Source organism: Canis aureus, chromosome X (assembly GCF_053574225.1).
Source record: "Canis aureus isolate CA01 chromosome X, VMU_Caureus_v.1.0, whole genome shotgun sequence".
NCBI classification, from domain to species: Eukaryota; Metazoa; Chordata; class Mammalia; order Carnivora; family Canidae; genus Canis; species Canis aureus.
Window position 1 is genome coordinate 53,559,771 of NC_135649.1, and position 19,995 is coordinate 53,579,765.

General features: G+C 35.7%; 1 protein-coding gene across 6 annotated transcripts in view; it reads right to left on the reverse strand.

Annotated features, from left to right (window-relative positions):
* DIAPH2 (diaphanous related formin 2) overlaps window positions 1-19,995 on the reverse strand; it is a 1,055,757-nt gene that overhangs the window by 460,439 nt on the left and 575,323 nt on the right. For all 6 annotated transcript variants that reach the window (XM_077888176.1, XM_077888175.1, XM_077888173.1 and 3 more), the window contains one exon: window positions 19,693-19,822. In XM_077888176.1, the coding sequence (XP_077744302.1) occupies window positions 19,693-19,822 (130 nt within the window). The remainder of the gene's footprint in view (window positions 1-19,692; window positions 19,823-19,995) is intronic.

Below are 19,995 nucleotides of genomic sequence, written 5' to 3' on the forward strand. Positions count from 1 at the left end.
ATTGTTTTTAACCTGAAAACTTGTATTGTGTTGTTTTATGCACACTTCTTACATTATTGATGAGGTTGCACATTTTGGAATGTTTTTCTCCTGAGAATGTTCTGTCCATCTACATTTGTCTATTATTAATCGTTACTAATGATTTCTAAGTAAGCTGGGATATCAATTGACATAATAAATAGGCATGTTTGAGATAATTCATTTTCCTCTAAGAATCATCTATTCAGTGTGCCCTGTAATAGTAAAACATAGATGGACAAACACAAAAATTAATTTAAAACATGCCAAACTACCATGAAATAGATAACTGAAAAAAAGCGACATATTTAAAACAAGGGGTACAAATATGCAACTTAGAATATGTTAAAAAAAATCATTCACCACGATCAAGTGGGATTTATTTCTGGGATGCAAAGGTGGTTCAATATCTGCAAATCAATCAACATAATACATCACATCAACAAGAGAAAGGCTAAAAACCTAAAATCATTTTATTTTTATTTTTATTTTTTTTTAAGGAGGGTTTCTTTTTTTTATTTATTTATTTATGATAGTCACACAGAGAGAGAGGGAGAGAGGCAGAGACATAGGCAGAGGGAGAAGCAGGCTCCATGCACCGGGAGCCCAATGTGGGATTCGATCCTGGGTCTCCAGGATCGCGCCCTGGGCCAAAGGCAGGCGCCAAACTGCTGCGCCACCCAGGGATCCCCTAAAATCATTTTAATAGATACATAAAGAACATTTAACAAAGTGCAACATTCATTCATGATAAAAATCCTCAGAGTAGGCTTAGAGGGAACATACCTAAACATAATAAAAGCTACATATGTAAATGCCACAGTTAACATCATATTCAATGTTGAAAAATGAGAGCTTTTTCCCTAAGATCAGGAACAAGACAAAGACGTCCACTCTTGGGATGCCTGGGTGGCTCAGTAGCTAAGTGTCTGCCTTCAGCTCAGGGCATGATTCCGGTCTGGGGATCTCCATGAGGAGCCTGCTTCTCCCTCTGTCTATGTTTCTGCCCCTCTCTCTGTGTCTCTTATGAATAAATAAACAGAATCTTAAAAAAAAGACATCCACTCTCCTCATTCTTATTTAACACAGTACTGGAAGTTCTAGCCATGAAAATCAGGCAAGAAAAATAAATAAGAGACATACAGTTGGGAAAGGAAGAAGTGAAACTTCCAGTATTTGCAGATGTCATGATACTATATAAATACTATATGTCAAAAACCCTAAAGACCCAACCAAAAAACTACTAGAACTGATAAATGAATTCAGTAAGGTTTCAGGATACAAAATAAACATACAGAAAACTGTTGCATTACTATACACAAATAATGAAGTAGCAGAAATAGAAATGAAGAAAACAATCCTATTTACACTTGTAACAAAATAATAAAATACATGGGGAGAAGCTTAAGGAGGTGAAAGACTAGTATTCTGAAAACTACACAACACTAAAGAAAAAAATTTATGATGACACAAATGGAAAGATATTCCATGCTTATGGATTCCAAGAACCAATATTGTTAAAATGTCTATATTACCCAAAACATTCTACACATTTAATGCAATCCCTTTGAAAGCACCACCATCATTTTTCACAGAGCTAGAACAAACAAACCTACTATTTGTATGGAACCCCAAAAGATCCTGAATAGCCAAAGTAATTTTGAAAAAGAAGATCAAAACTTGAGGTATCACAATGTGATTTCAAGATATACTACAAAGTTGTAGTAATCAAAACAGTACGGTAATGGCACAAAAGTAGACACAGAGATCAATGAAACACAACAGAGTTTACAGAAATAAACCCATGATTATATGGTCAAGTAATCTTTGATGAAGGAGGCAAGAATATGCAATTGGAAAAAGATAGTCTTTTTGACAAATGGTGCTGGGAAAACTAGACAGCTACATGCAAAATAATGAAACTGGAACATTTTCATATACCATACACAAAAATTAACTCAAAATGGACTAAGGACTAAAGGACTAAATTTGAGACCTGAAACCATGAAAATTCTAAGAAAGCACAGGCAGCAATTTCTCTGACATTGGGCGTAGCAACATTTCGAAGGATATATCTTCTGAGGTAAGAGAAACAAAAGTAAAAGTTTACTATAAAAACCTCTGGGCGGGAGGGGGAAGATGGCGGAAGAGTAGGGTCCCCAAATCACCTATCCCCACCAAATTACATAGATAACCTTCAAATCATCCTGAAAATCTACGAATTCGGCCTGAAGTTTAAAGAGAGACCAGCTGGAATGCTACAGTGAGAAGAGTTCGCACTTCTATCAAGGTAGGAAGACGGAGAAAAAAGAAATAAAGAAACAAAAGGCATCCAAGGAGGAGGGGCCCCGCGAGGAGCCGGGATGAGGCCGGGTCGAGTGTCCCCAGGACAGGAGAGCCCCGTCCCGGAGACGCAGGAGCTGCACCGACCTTCCCGGGCGGAAAGGGGCTCGCAGGGAGGTGGAGCAGGACCCAGGAGGGCGGGGATGCCCTCGGGCTCCCGGGGACAGTAACAGAGCAACTGCGCACCCAGGAGAGTACGCCGAGCTCCCTAAGGGCTGCAGCACATACGGCGGGACCCGGAGCAGCTCGGAGGGGCTCGGGCGGTGGCTCCGCGGAGGGGGTTGCGCGGCCCGGGAGCGCGAATCCACCAGCGCAGGCCCCGGAGCACAGGGCGCCGGGGACACAGCCCAGGATCCGGCCTCCCCCGGGGACAGGCAGAGGCCAGGAGGGCACAGGACAGCAAGGATGCTCCTGCCCTGAGCTGAGCAGATCAGCGGCCCCGCCCCGGAGCCTCCAGACCCTGCAGATGGAGTAGTTCCTGCCTGAGCTGAATCCAGGATTCCAGAGCTAAGGCAGCCACTGGGGTTGTACCTCCAGGGGCCCCATGGGATAAACAACCCTCACTGAGTCCTGCACCAGGCAGGGGGAAGAACAGCTCCCCCAAGTGCTAACACCTGAAAATCAGCACAACAGGCCCCTCCCCCAGAGACCAGCTAGACGGACAAGTTCCAGGGGAAGTCAAGGGACTTAAAGTACACAGAATCAAAAGATACTCCCCCTTGTTTTTTTTTGTTTTTCTTTTTGATTTCTGTTTGCTTCCACCACCCTTTTTCCTTTCTTTCTATTTCTCTTTTTCTTCTCTTTTTTTCTTCCTTTTTTCTTTTTTTCTTTTCTTTCCTTCTTTCTCTCCTCTCTTTTTCTCCTTTTCCCAATATAATTTGTTTTTGGCCACTCTGCACTGAGCAAAATGACTAGACGGAAAACCTCAACTCAAAAGAAAGAATCAGAAACAGTCCTCTCTCCCACAGAGTTACAAAATCTGGATTACAATTCAATGTCAGAAAGCCAATTCAGAAGCACTATTATACAGCTACTGGTGGCTCTAGAAAAAAGCATAAAGGACTCAAGAGACTTCATGACTGCCGAATTTACATCTAATCAGGCAGAAATTAAAAGCAATTGAATGAGATGCAATCCAAACTAGAAGTCCTAACGATGAGCGTTAACGAGGTGGAAGAACGAGGGAGTGACCTAGAAGAGAAGTTGATGGCAAAGAGGGAAACAGAGGAAAAAAGAGACAGATAATTAAAAGACCATGAAGATAGATTAAGGGAAATAAACGACAGCCTGAGGAAGAAAAACCTACGTTTAAGTGGGGTTCCCGAGGCCACCGAAAGGGACAGAGGGCCAGAATATGTATTTGAACAAACCCTAGCTGAAAACTTTCCTAATCTGGGAAGGGAAACAGTCATTCATATCCAGGAAATAGACAGATCCCCCCCCCTAAAATCAATAAAAACCGTTCAACACCTCGATATTTAAGAGTTAAGCTGGCAAATTTCAAAGATAAAGAGAAGATCCTTAAAGAAGCAAGAGACAAGAAATCCCAGACTTTTATGGGGAGGAGTATTAGGGTAACACCAGACCTCTCCACAGAGACCTGGCAGGCCAGAAAGGGCTGGCAGGATATATTCAGGGTCCTAAATGAGAAGAACATGCAACCAAGAATACTGTATCCAGCAAGGCTCTCATTCAAAATAGGAGAGATAAAGAGCTTCCAAGACAGGCAGGAACTGAAACAATATGTGACATCCAAACCAGCTCTGCAAGAAATTTTAAGGGGGACTCTTAAAATTCCCCTTTAAGAAGAAGTTCAGTGGAACAATCCACAAAAACAAGGACTGAATAGATATCATGATGACACTAAACTCATATCTTTCAATAGTAACTCTGAACGTGACTGGGCTTAATGACCCCATCAAAAGGCGCAGGGTTTCAGACTGGATAAAAAAGCAGGACCCATCTATTTGCTGTCTACAAGAGACTCATTTTAGACAGAAGGACACCTACAGCCTGAAAATAAAAGGTTGGTGAACCATTTACCATTCCAATGGTCCTCAAAAGAAAGCAGGGGTAGCCATCCTTATATCAGATAAACTAAAATTTACCCCGAAGACTGTAGTGAGAGATGAAGAGGGACACTATATCAAACTTAAAGGATCTATCCAATGAGAGGACTTAACAATCCTCAATATATATGCCCCGAATGTGGGAGCTGACAAATATATAAATCAATTAATAACCAAAGTGAAGAACTACTTAGATAATAAAACACTTATACTTGGTGACTTCAATGTAGCTCTTTCTATACTCAATAGGTCTTCTAAGCACAATATCTCCAAAGAAATGAGAGCTTTAGATGATACACTGGGCCAGATGGATTTCACAGATATCTACAGAACTTTACATCCAAACTCAACTGAATACACATTCTTCTCAACTGCACATGGAACTTTCTCCAGAATAGACCACATACTGGGTCACAAATCGGGTCTGAACTGATACCAAAGGATTAGGATCGTCCCCTGCATATTCTCAGACCATAATGCCTTGAAATTAGAACTAAATCACAACAAGAAGTTAGGAAGGACCTCAAACACGTGGAGGTTAAGGACCATCCTGCTAAAAGATGAAAGGGTCACCAGGAAATTAAGGAAGAATTAAAAAGATTCATGGAAACTAATGAGAATGAAGATACAACCGTACAAAATCTTTGGGATGCAGCAAAAGCAGTCCTGAGGGGGAAATACATCGCAATACAAGCGTCCATTCAAAAACTGGAAAGAACTCAAATACAAAAGCTAACCTTACACCTAAAGGAGCTAGAGAAAAAACAGCAAATAGATCTTACACCCAGCAGAAGAAGAGAGTTAATAAAGATTTGAGCAGAATTCAACGAAATCGAGACCAGAAGAACTGTGGAACAGATAAACAAAACCAGGAGTTCATTCTTTGAAAGAATTAATGATAGATAAACCATTAGCCAGCCTTATTAAAAAGAAGAGAGAGAAGACTCAAATTAATAAAATCATGAATGAGAAAGGAGCGATCACTACCAACACCAAGGAAATACAAACGACTGTAAAAACATATTATGAACAGCTATACGCCAATAAATTAGGCAATCTAGAAGAAATGGACGCATTTCTTGAAAGCCACAAACTACCAAAACTGGAACAGGAAGAAATAGAAAACCTGAACAGGCCAATAACCAGGGAGGAAATTGAAGCAGTCATCAAACACCTCCCAAGACACAAAAGTCAAGGGCCAGATGGCTTCCCAGGGGAATTCTATCAAACGTTTAAAGAAGAAACCATACCTATTCTACTAAAGTTGTTTGGAAAGATAGAAAGAGATGGAGTACTTCCAAATTCGTTCTATGAGGCCAGCATCACCTTAATTCCAAAACCAGACAAAGACCCCACCAAAAAGGAGAATTACAGACCAATATCCCTAATGAACATGGATACAAAAATTCTCAACAAGATACTAGCCAATCAGATCCAACAGTACATTAAGAAAATTATTCACCATGACCAAGTAAGATTTATCCCCAGGACACAAGGCTGGTTCAACACTTGTAAAACAATAAGTGTGATTCATCATATCAGCAAGAGAAAAACCAAGAACCATATGATCCTCTCATTAGATGCAGAGAAAGCATTTGACAAAATACAGCATCCATTCCTGATCAAAACTCTTCAGAGTGTAGGGATAGAGGGAACATTCCTCAACATTTTAAAAGCCATCTACGAAAAGCCCACAGCAAATATCATTCTCAATGGGGAAGCACTGGGAGCCTTTCCCCTAAGATCAGGAACAAGACAGGGATGTCCACTCTCACCACTGCTGTTCAACATAGTACTGGAAGTCCTAGCCTCAGCAATCAGACAACAAAAAGACATTAAAGGCATTCAAATTGACAAAGAAGAAGTCAAACTCTCCCTCTTCGCCGATGATATGATACTCTACATAGAAAACCCAAAAGCCTCCACGCCCAGATTGCTAGAACTCATACAGTAATTTGGTAGCGTGGCAGGATACAAAATCAATGCCCAGAAATCAGTGGCATTTCTATACACTAAAAATGAGACTGAAGAAAGAGAAATTAGTGGGTCAATCCCATTTACAATTGCACCCAAAAGCAGAAGATACCTAGGAATAAACCTAACCAAAGAGGTAAAGGATCTATACCCTAAAAACTATAGAACACTTCTGAAAGAAATTGAGGAAGACACAAAGAGATGAAAAAATATTCCATGCTCATGGATTGGCAGAATTAATATTGTGAAAATGTCAATGTTACCCAGGGCAATTTACACGTTTAATGCAATCCCTATCAAAATACCATGGGCTTTCTTCAGAGAGTTAGAACAAATTATTTAAAGATTTGTGTGGAATCAGAAAAGACCCTGAATAGCCAGGGGAATTTTAAAAAAGAAAACCAGGGCTGGGGGCATCACAATGCCAGATTTCAGGTTGTTCTACAAAGCTGTGGTCATCAAGACAGTGTGGTACTGGCACAAAAAACAGATACATAGATCAATGGAACAGAATATAGAACCCAGAAGTGGACCCTGAACTTTATGGTCAACTAATATTCGATAAAGGAGGAAAGACCATCCATTGGAAGAAAGACAGTCTCTTCAATAAATGGTGCTGGGAAAATTGGACATCCACATGCAGAAGATTGAAACTAGACCACTCTCTTTCACCATACACAAAGATAAACTCAAAATGGATGAAAGATCTAAATGTGAGACGAGATTCCATCAAAATCCTAGAGGAGAACACAGGTAAGTTAAAAATAGACCTGCCCTACGACCCAGCAATTGCACTGTTGGGGATTTACCCCGAAGATACAGATTCAATGAAACGTCGGGACATCTGCACCCCGATGTTTCTAGCAGCAATGTCCACAATAGCCAAACTGTGGAAGGAGCCTTGGTGTCCATCGAAAGATGAATGGATAAAGAAGATGTGGTTTATGTATACAATGGAATATTACTCAGCCATTAGAAACGACAAATACCCACCATTTGCTTCAATGTGGATGGAACTGGAGGGTATTATGCTGAATGAATTAAGTTAATCGGAGAAGGACAAACATTATATGTTCTCATTCATTTGGGGAATATAAATAATAGTGAAAGGGAATAGAAGGGAAGGGAGAAGAAATGTGTGGGAAATATCAGATAGGGAGACAGAACATAAAGACTCCTAACTCTGGGAAACGAAGTAGGGGTGGTGGTAGGGGAGGAGGGCGGGGGGTGGGGGTAAATGGGTGACGGGCACTGAGGGGGACACCTGACAGGATGAGCACTGGGTGTTATTCTGTATGTTGGTAAATTGAACATCAATAAAAAATAAATTCATTATTAAAAAAAGGAAACAAATAACAACAACAAAAAATAAAAATAAAACCTCTGCACAGCAAAGGAAACAAACAATACAACTAAAAGACTATCTGCTGAAAGGGAGAATATATTTGCAAATGAAATATGTGATAAAGGGGTAGTATCAAAAAAGTATAAAGAACTGATACAAAAAAAAACCCCAAAAATAAAAAAAAAGAACTGATACAACTCAACCCCCACAAAACAAATAATCCAATGAAAAATGGGCAGAAGACAGAAGAGATGTTTCTCCAAAGACAACCTGATGGCCAACAGACACATGAAAAGATGCTCAACTTCATTTATCATCAAGGAAATGCAAATGCAAACCAGAATGAGAATCATCTCACATCTGTCAGAATGGCTAAAATAAAAAACACAAAAAACAACATGAGTTCATGAGGATGTGGAGAAAAAGGAACCCTCGTGCATGTTGGTCAGAATGCAAGTGGATGCAATCACTGTAGAATATGGTATGGAGGCTCCTCAAAAAAGTAAGAGCAGTATTATCATATGATCCAGTAATTCCACAATTGGGTATTCCCCAAAGCATGTGTAAACACTAATTTGAAAAGATATATGCACCCATTTGCTTATAGCAGCATTATTTATAATAGCTAAATTATGGAAGCCCCCCAAGTGTCCATAAATATATGAATGGATAAAGAAGGACTGGTATATATATATATATATATATATATATATATATATGCACAATGGAATATTACTCAGCCATAAAAAGAATTATATTTGGCCATTTCTAAGAATGTGGATGAATCTAGAGTATAATACAAATGAAATAAGTCTGAGAAAGAGATACACTATATAATTTCACTTGTGGAATTTGAGAAACAAATCAAACAAACAAAAAAAAAAAAAGGAGAGAAATTAAAAAAAAAAAGAAGCCTGATTCTTAACTATAGACAAACTAATTAATGGTTACCAGAGGGGACTTGAGTGGGGAGATGGGTGATATAGGTGACGGGGTTTAAGAGTATACTTCTACTGATGGGCACGGAGTAATGTATAAAATTGTTGAATCACTATATTGTATACCTGAACCTAGTATACCACTGTATATTAACTATACTGAAATTAAAAATTTTTTAAATGTGCAACTCAAAGACTGGAAGTGCTTATACTATTAGAGTTAAACAAACGTGTTTAGTTGCTTTTCATATCTCTCAAGAAGGGGGGCCAATGGAGATATTTATTCTTTGTTCATCATCACAGAGTGTGTTACTCTACTCTATGCACATGTAGAAGAGTAACTGAATGAAACCTTAAATCCAAACAATACCATTTTAACCTATTTAAGTTTACTGTAGCTTCAGAGTAAACCAAGAGTAGTTGTATGATTTAATTGGGTGTTTCTAATTATAATAATTAATGTTCATATCAAAATATAGAATTTACCAAGGTTCATACTGCTTTCTCAGTTTATCTTAAATTTATGAATAAATATTTCATATTTTATATCTTTTTCAATTGTGGTTTTCTTATTACTCTCAGTGTTTTCATATTGAAAAGAACAATGAATATAGAAGTATAGCCAAAATCTTAGCCCTTGTTAATTGTGTGACATTGAGCACTTTAATCTGAGACTCCGTCTCCTTTTGTATAAAATTATGCCTAATACAGATCCTGGGTCTTAGTAAGATCTTTATAAATTGTAGTTATTATTATTAATACTATTATGTATTAGAAAAATGCATAATTAAGTGAAAAATAAATAGGTAACATAAACATTACCTACATCTTGCTACAAATGCAAACAGGATCCATTTCTTTAAAATGCACATAAAAGAAATATCTTATTATCATTTTATTACTTATTATAATAATATTGAAAATTCATACTTTATTTTCCCCTAGACATTTACTATTAATTATTTAGAATATGTAATTAAAACTAATAAGCTTTTTTCTTTTCTTCCATGTTTATACATACTTACGACAAAGATGTCCTAAGATATTGGAAATTTTAAGACCAGTTCTTCAATTTGGAACAATGATTCTTCCATCAAAGCTTAAAGATATCATTTAAAATAAGATGAGCCTTTATGATCACGTTTTTAGAGAGTTATTTCTAAAAGACTACAAGATGGAAAAAAAGTAAAAAAAATGTAAAGGAAATAAACTTAATGACAGAAAGCTTTGTCATTTAATGAGCAGATTTTGACCTTCATTTTAAGAATTGGACCAAATGGGACACCTGGGTGGCTCAGTGGTTGAGTGTCTGTCTTTGGCTCAGGTCGTGATCATGGGTTCCTGGGATCTAGTCCTGTACCAGGCTCCCTGAAAGGAGCCTGCTTCTCCCTCTGCCTATGTCTCTGCCTCTCTGTGTCTCTCATGAAAAATTAAATAAAATGTTTTTGAAAAAATTGGACCAAATGTGTAAAAAAACCTGAATGGAATCATCTGGAATCAACATCTTCCTGACAGCTTGAATAATAAACTATTATTTATATATAACACCTTTCTCATCAGGCATTCCCTCATTGAATATCTAATTTTGTTATCATAATCACCTTGAAGGATAAGTGGGCTAAAAACATTGTGTATTTTTCAAATTAAGAAATGTTATTGTATAAATGCACAAATAGATACCTGATAGATTAAATGGCCAAACATTTAACAAGTAGGTAGCAACAAAGTTGAAACTCAGATATGTATCTCATGATTCTCATCCTTGAACATATTATTTCTAGCATGTATTTCTTTTGGATATGACCTTATCAGAATCCTTTGCCACAGAGCTATTAGCTCCCAATAGGAGTCAGAGTTTTTTCCTTACTATTTCAGTGAATCTTATAGAAATACTAACTACATTCTGACTGTTTTACATGGAAATACTTTTAAGTAGTTTGGGTCACATAATATTGGCACAAGTAAATATTACATTTACTATTTACTAATTTACCTCATTAACTTATACAAGCTGAATTCCAGATAAAGAACTAAGTTAAATTCAAGAAATCACATCAGCAGTATAGATCCCTACAACTTGGTCCCTGTGTTCAGACCACATTTGAAATGTGCAAAGAGTGGAGAATAGAGGCACTGCTTAGGGACCTCTGACACAGTTCTTCACTCTCCCCACATCCCCAACCCTTGCTAGATCCCTAAACCAGTCTCTTTCTTATCGATGAATCCATCAGAAGGGTTGGTAGTGATTAAAACTGCAGTAATAATAATAACCATGTTGATTACCAGATTCCATTAATATTTCCTAGAGGTACAATGGAATCTCCACTCAGAGCATGAGCCACCTCTTCTTTTGACTCTGCTCTGGCAACAGAGAACTGCTTCTTTCTTCATTACTATTAGTTTTCCTTCTTCCTTTATGCTCCCCTGTTCACCTTGACAGCACTAATGTCAGTCCTTTAACCTTTTACATTGAATATATCCCTGCGCTTTATTTCAGAGTTACTCAAATTATAACATCTGAGGTATGAATATTCACTTTTTAATTAGTGAGCTTGAATCTAAAATGAGATAACACTGAGCAACATTCCCATATATCCTATTTCTTAGCATTAAAGCAGACGCAACGATAGCAATGATAGCAGTGACAGGTTCTTGATAAAGATTTTAACTCAGGATGTGCTCAGGACATGTTAAGATTCAATGATATACAAGATAGGGTAATACTGATAACAAGTATGGAAAGATCACCCTGAATGTTTACATGGTACATAATATGCTTGGTGGGTTTTTTTTTTTTTTTAATAATAGAATGAACCTATCCACTCTAAAGACTAAAAGACACTTTGAGAAAATCCTTAAGTGACATATGACTTGCTGAAAAATCATCTATAATGACATCAGATAAATTCTGATAGCAAATATTTATACAAAGCAGGTGATCATTATAACTAAGCACAGGAAAAACACTGACCTTTTAGATTTAACTGTAATAACCTTCTTACTTTTTCATTACACATTTTAAGAATTTGAAAGACCAGCTTTCTAAGAATGTTTTGTTGAAGTATGCATACGTTGTGTACATAGGTTACCAGCTGAATGAATTTTCACAAACACACCCATGTAACCAGGATCTGGGTGAAGAAACAGAACATTACCAGCACTCCAGAAACCCTCATATACTTTCTTCTAGTCACTAACCCACAGTAAGATTAACCATTATTTCTAACACCATATATTTGTTTTGCCTTAAATAGCCACTTTTAAAGAATGTATTTTAAAGACCTGGTTTTCTCCTAGTTGCTTAATGTATAAGAAGAGATCAAAATTAAAATATCTGCAAATATATTTTAGCTAATTTAAATACCCAGAAAGCTTCACTATTGTGTTAAATAAAGATACCAGCTAAGGTCAGATTGATGTGTAATAAACATTCACAACACTGGATTTACAAAACTATAACCATGTTAGATTTTGCCCTAAGAAAGTGGACTAATGACATCACATATGATTTCAGAAAGCCATCATGGCACGATGCATCCATAAACATGGAAACTGTTATACTGTAATGCAAGACAGTATAGGATCAAGAACCAAATTTAAAAGTTCACACAAGTACTACTGTAGAAGAGGTAAGTGAGAAACCACTGAAGGCCACAACAACTGGGAAAGCTTTTATGAAGGGGTTAGATTTAAGCTGGATTTTCAAAAAGATATGTAGGATTCACAAAGGCTGAGAGAAGGGGGTAGCATTTCCTTTTGGAAAAAGCACAGGAGGCTAGGCTCTGAGACATGAGGGACAAGGATGTGAGATAGATAAGCTATGCTCACAATTACTAACAGAAAAAGATTCTGAGATGTAAAAGCTAAAGTATACTGACAAATGCCTATGTAAGTCTATAAAAAATTATTGACTTACATTGAAACATTTTACTCAAATCCAAATGGCATGGTTTCTGCTTCCTTCTACTGTTATCTGAAGTAATTTTTTGAACAGTTTCCTTTAGAAATGAGCATTAATTAGAGTATCTGTATATTATGAGTTGAAAATACTGGTTGGTAATGACTAGATTACTGACCAGCAAAAACAAAAACAAAAAACAAAAAACAAACAAAAAACCACCAAAAAACAAACCAAACCAAAACAACAACAACAAAAAAAAACTATGACTTTCTTTCCTAAATCTTTTTGACATTTTAGGTTGAAAATTCATTTTCTATGCATGCTTTGGGCCTCTCACTATTTCTGTTATTTTAAAGAAATTCCACTGTTAAAAAGAAAATGGGTGACTTGCTGTAAGGAAGAAAGAAATATAACAAACTGGAAAATTTATTAATTTGATTCCTTAAAATTTAATATTCCTTTAAATTTTATAAGACAGTTTGGTGTCAATAAGATGGAATGCAACTCACTCAGCACAAATTACTTAAGTTATTTGTACTTTATATATAAAAAAGTCCAAAGGAAGCTAAGCAATTTTAACTATTTTTGTAAAACTGATGTACTGGTATGATGTGTACTCAGGTTGGTTTTTTTTGTATTTTAAGATTTATTTGAGAGAGGGGGGGGGTCAAGTAAGTGGGAGGAAGGGCAGGGGAAGAGAATCTTCAAGTCAAATTCGTGCTGAGTATGGAGACTGATGTTGGGCTTGATTCCACAACCCATGAGATCATGACCTAAACTAAAACCAAGAATTGGCACCCAACCGGCTGTGCCACCCAGGTGCCCCTGTACTCAGTTTTATATTCAGACTGCTAACATTTAAGTAAGGTAAATTCTATAGATAATTTGTGACATTTGGTATATTATCATTCTGTGCTTCTAAGACAGACTACAATGCAAAAGTTTAAATCTGCTAGGAAATTCTATAGTTTAATACTTTCTCAAATTTTGGGTTTTATGAATCACTATATGTTTAATGCTCTAAAAACAGTAGGATTTTGTTCCCTAACTCAAAGATTTTTCAATAAAACTAACAGTAGACAATATGAAAGTACTTTTTTTCAGGAATTAGAATAAGAGATTGATGTTTCAGCAATTAGTTAGATATAACATTGGGAAAGTTGGCTGCCATTAGTTCCTAATAGACCCTAATCTTTACTGTTCACCATAATCCTTTATGGTTTGGTGGCCTCTGTAAGTTGAGATCCTGTCCATTATTAGCTTGATAGTTTCCAATTTTAACTTTCTTTTTGAAAGAAGTAAAACATAGACCAGGAAATACTGTTAAGACCTGGTATCCTCTTTATTCTAACTTATCTTGTTTCTCCTCTTGTATTTATAGTAAACAGTAATTTTAGGGCTGCAATTCTCTATTGGTCAACTTCCCAAAATGTCCTATTTTGAAATATTCCTGCTATAATACAATGATATGCAATGATTCAATTTAAGAAATGTTTATTGAGCATTTACTTCTCTCTGAGATGCTGTGCTAGCACTGAGACTGTAGGGACAAATATAAGAGGTACAGAGAAAAACAAGCAATGGAATAAAAACCATGAATGTGGTGTTTGCAATATGACTAATAAGGTTAAAGTGCTGCTGTGACACAAAGAATGGAGAGGGTAGTTCTGTCAAAATGGGGCTACAGAGACTATAGACCACAACACAGAGAATGTAGCATATACAGTCCAGTAAATCTTTTATTGGGTTAGCATTTACTCCAATATGAGCATGAATCTCTGATGTATATTTTAGACCACAAAGGGTGCAAAACTGGAGCTGAAATATGTGATAAAATAACTCTAGACAAAGTCTTCAAACTGTCATTGATTCTCCAATTGAGTTGAGTGATGATGGACAATTCCTTCATCATTCTGGGCCTTGGTTTCTTGAATTATAAAATAATGTATTGGATTAGTTGCTGTCTTGGGTCCCTTTTAGCAGGGATGAGATCATTTCTAAAACTTCTGTCAGACCTGTAATTTTGAAAAATGTTTTGGCTTTTTCTTGCTGTTGTTCCTCCAACATTTTACTTTGCTATTATTATTTTATATTTTTCTTTTTACTTTATTTCATGATTTTCCCCTACAATATTTCTTCTAGTCTGAACTTTCATCATTATTAATCCTATAAAGAAGTCAGAGTAGATAAATAGCTAATTACTAATTAGTAATTACAGTTACTAATATGACAAGGAAAGATGGCAGATATCACAAGGTATAGTTGGTCATTAAAATTTATAATTGATTTAATTCATAAGAAATTAACACTGTTTATAGGAACAGTTATAGGAAACTTGACAGCTTTTATTTTGTAGGACAGTACTAACTTAACTGAAGTGAAACTCGCTTCATATTTATATGAAACCTTAGGATTAATAGTAATTTCAATTACATTAATATATTTTTTCCCTGTTGAGTAAAATAGTTTTAATTAAAACTTACTAACTCTTTTGGTTGAATCATTAGAGCCAACCTATAAAACACTAGAGGTCTTAAATCAAACTGTAAAATTCCTTTAAAGCTCAAAGTTAAAGGGATAGTCCCAGTGATAGGGAGAATAATAAAGAATTTATAAAGTACATCTAGTAAACTAGCAATGCTTTATACAATATATATCTATCTACTATCTATATAATTATACACACACAATCTTTAAACTAATCATTAAAGAAAAGGTAATTGTGGTTTATCGGAAGTCTTCTAGGGGCACCTGGGTGGCTCAGTTGGTTAAGTGTCTGCCTTCAGCTCAGCTAATGATCCCACAGTTCTGGGATCAAGCCCTGAGTTGGGCTCCCTACTCAGTGAGGAGTCTACTTCTCCCTCTTCTTCTGCCCCTCCCCATTGATCATGCCCTGTCTCTCAAATAAATTATCTTTTAAAGTATTTTAAATATTTTAGAGACATTGGAATCTCTATAGCAACCATTTTTTTTTCTCTCTCAAGACTCATCAGTATGTCAAACATGAGTGAGAATACTTGGAGATTTATGATTTAACCTAGAATAAAATGACCAGAGCAATATTATTTTATTGATTTCACTGGTAATAAAATTACACTGTAGTGTTTGATGCTGAACTTCATTAGGGATATGGGAATGTCTGCTTGGAAAAAAGTAAGGTACTGTAGTCCCTTAGCCTGCTGGCTTGCCTCTTCACTCCTGGAAATAACTAAATAGATAAATAAGTGAAACCAAACCAAAATCATTATACCATTCTTTAGGCAATGCTTCATAAACTTGTCTCACCCAAGTACCCCAAATGGAAGAGAAGATTGAACACACACCTTAGGGATCTATTGCAAATGTGAACTTTCCTTGGAGTCACCTGTTTTATTTTAAAAATTTCATGTGGATTTTGAATTGTTTCATAATATATATCTATTTTAATGTACAAATGACATTTCCCTCAATATCTGAATTAACAGAGCTCTAGGAAAACATGCTAAGTTTATACCATAGCTTTGCATATTCAAAGATACACACAATTTTAGAAGCTTAGCTAAAGAATAAATACAGTTATAAAATAAATTTTCCACAGATCTCACATATTTCCTACCATCAGTTTTCTTTTCACTGTATTTTTTTGTTAGTTAATTTGAGGCCTATAACTCTACTACTCAACTGAAATAAATCCGATTGCTATACCATGCAGAAAAGATATTTATGTTATCAAAATGGATACTTGGGTTCCAAAAATCCCAAAACATAGATAAGTTATTAGTAGCCATACAATTGTTCTCTAAATGTAAGTTATAGGGGCACCTGTGTGGCTCAGTTGATTAAGCACCCCACTCCTGATTTCAACTTGGGTCATGATCTCAGGGTTATGAGACTCAGCCATGTGTCAGGCTCCACGTTCAGTGGAGAGTCAGCTTGAGAATCTATCCCTCCCTCTGCCACTCCCCACCTGCTCTCTCTCTCAAATAAATGAATAAATCTTTAAAAATACAAATATAAGTTATATAATTCAATCATTAACTTAATTAGTTTCATATTATTGATATCCCTCTAGTTTGAAAAGAAAGGTGCATTTTGCATTTTTTTTTACTTTTTATATTTTTGAAGGTGATCATTTCACATCAATACAGTCCATCATCAAATAAAATTGATGATATAGTACTGATCTATTTGTTTTTTGTTGGATGACTATATACATGCTATGTACAGTACACAATGTGATTCAAACAAGACTGAACATATATTAAGCCAACAAGACAAGTTAGACTGAAATACCAAGGAAAAGTATTTAACTATAAATAAAAGGTAATTGGCTTGACCTTTTACCCTGTTTTTTTGTTTTCTGTTTTTTGTTTTTCCCTATAGACTAAATTCCAGAGTACTTCCTCCTAGGGCTTTAGTAGCAAAACATTCTTTTAAAAAATGGATTCCAAAAAAAAAAAAAGAAAAAAGGTTCTAAACAGGGATTTGACAAATGAATCAGTTGTCCTAGAGGACAGGGCAGGAGAGATTTCTAGGCATGGGATGCAGCATGAAATCACACACAGAGAAAGGATTATCAGAAAGGAATAAAATGGCTCAAGAGAAAATATCTTGGCACACTGAAATGAGAAATAGGTGGAAATGAAAGAGGGATGCAAGCAAGTGGAATGCACTTAAGAATTTCAGTTGAGACTGAATTTCATAGGGGAAAAAAAAGAACTAGTCAAAATAACTTGAGAGTGGGGATTGCTGTGCCTCTAACAATGATACAGAGGATTTCTGACAACAGTCTTTTGAAAACACTGGCAGGAAGAATATAGAAAAGCAGAAATGATCAAAATACAACAAAGGAATTTTGCTCATGAAAGAGATAGGGAGAAAGAAGTTGGTGGTACTATAAAATAAAAATATGAAAGTATTTACCAAAATCCCAGACACAGGAAAAATGATTATCCCCTTCTAACAAGACAATAGCAGCAACTACAATATCTATAGTAGTATGTCAGATATTATGATTAATACTACTAATAAAGATAGTAGTATAGCAACAACTATATGTCTACAGTGTGCTAAGCCTTTTATTCAATGCTTTAAACATGTCATTCAACTCAGATGATCTTCTATCATTTTCATTTTACAGATGAGGAAACAAAAACTTAGAAATTTAAATTACTAGCTCAAGGTTACAGAACAAGAAGTTATACAGCTAGGATTATAACTTTGTAATATCTAACTAAGAAGGCTGTGCTCTATTGGCTAACTTCATCAATAGCAGTAGTGACTAAAAGTATGTATGAAATTATAGACATAGATGAGCTAGCATTTAGACTTAAGAAATCAAAGCTGATTTAAGTTTCACTCTATATTTCATTAGAGTTGTTCCAGATTATTTTGACCAAAAATGTTTATCAGATATAGTCTTGTAAAGTATCCTCAATGTAAGAACTAATAACCTAAAAATTAGGAATTAACAAAATCAATGTAAAATTGACATCATTTTATTTAAAAATATTCTTTTTTTTTAAAGATTTTATTTACTTATTCATGAGAGATACAGAATGAGAGAGAGAGAGAGTCAGAGACACAGGCAGAGTGAGAAGCAGGCTCCACTCAGGGAGTCCGATGCGGGACTCGATCCCGGGACTCCAGGATCAGGCCCTGGGCCGAAGGCGGCACTAAACCACTGAGCCACCTGGGCTGCCCAATTTAAACATATTCTTGATACACTTATCAAAATCTTTCTGAAACTGAATCTACATTTTAAACAAAATTTAGAAAAAATTCTGTTAAAGGGAAATCAAAAACTAGTGATAGCACTGAAATGATCTGATTTCAGAACTGTAGTTATTTGTGACATTTCTCATATTTCCAATTACAAATTTTCTAAATGTTAATATTATTCCACATTAATTACAGGTTAGTAAATATGACTCTAATCACAAATGTGTTTTGTGAGCTGAAATCAAGAGTTGGATGCTTACCCAACTGAACCACCCAGGTGCCCTGACCCCTGAATAATATTATACAAATAATATTCTGGGTTCTATAGACATACATTTTTCTCCTCTTCAATGAACACTAACAGGTTTGTATGGTTTGTAATAAACTTGGGAAAGATATATGCTCTTGAGTCTTACTGAAAGTCCTCAGAGTTACAGAGAAATGGAATTCTACAGTGTAATTTCAAATATAAGATTTACAGCATAGTTTCCTTACAAGGAAGGAACATGTACTTCTCCATGTATATAATCTCAACTTCAAAAAATGTTTTCTTGATCCTTCCTCCTTTCTTTCACTTTGTAACTTCTTACAAAAGTAGACAATATTCACCAACCAACAAAGCAAATTAGCTCAAATTAAAACCTTGGAGATACTTTTGTTCCCTCTCTCTTGTTCTCCACGAGTGCCAACTCCCATCCATTCTAGTCCTTCAATGATGCCCTGCTGCCTACCACATCAAGACCAGACTACTTAGCATGACACTGAAGTCTCTGAGATGATCATATTACAGCTCCAACCCAACAGTCGACCACTCTTCTATCCATCTGCCACTGTGCTTTGCTTATATTATTTGCTCACATGCCTTTTTTCCATGTCCATAAAAATATTATGCTCATGCTTCACCCTTTGGCTTCTTTCTTCTCTTATCTATACATTCAAAAGGAACTTTTTCTCTCCTCTAAATTACAGTATATTATCTGTTTGTGTAGCACTTCTCATATTCATCCTTATTTTATAAAGTATGTGTATATATGTTTTTTCTTACCTTCTAGATTTTAAATACATCCAAGCAAGAACTGTCTCACAATAATTTTGATTTCATCAAAAGCCCATGGTATAGTCCCTTTGCAAACAATATACACTTAAGAGTTTATGAAATGAATGAATGAACATACTATCTGATAAGAGATGTGAAAATTTCAATAACCCAGCAATGTTAAAAAATAAAGTAAAAAATGGGTCATTAAATGTACTATATTATCAAATATAAGCTAAAGGAAACTATCCCCTTGCTTTTTGAGTATCAGTAAACAGAAAAAATACAATTAATGTTTATTTAATCTTATCATTTAAAATATAATACTCAGGAAAGAAGTAGTCTCAAAAGAGTTACTTATCAATTACCTTTGCTTGCACTTTCTACATGTTCCAGTTCTTCAGGAAATTTCAGGATATCCCGGTATTTGTCCTCACAAATTTCAGCAATAAAATGCAAGAGAGTTGTTTTCTGATCTGCTGACTTAGTATCTCTGATCTGGAATGAAATACAGCATTTTTAGTATATTTTGGGTAATGTAAATATAAACTTCATTCTTAAACAAGTGAAATGAATGAATTCAATTTATTACAAATGATTTAACATTTTTTAAAAATGAAGGGGTGCCTGGGTGGCTCAGTTGGTTAAGCGTCTGACTCTTGGTTTTGATT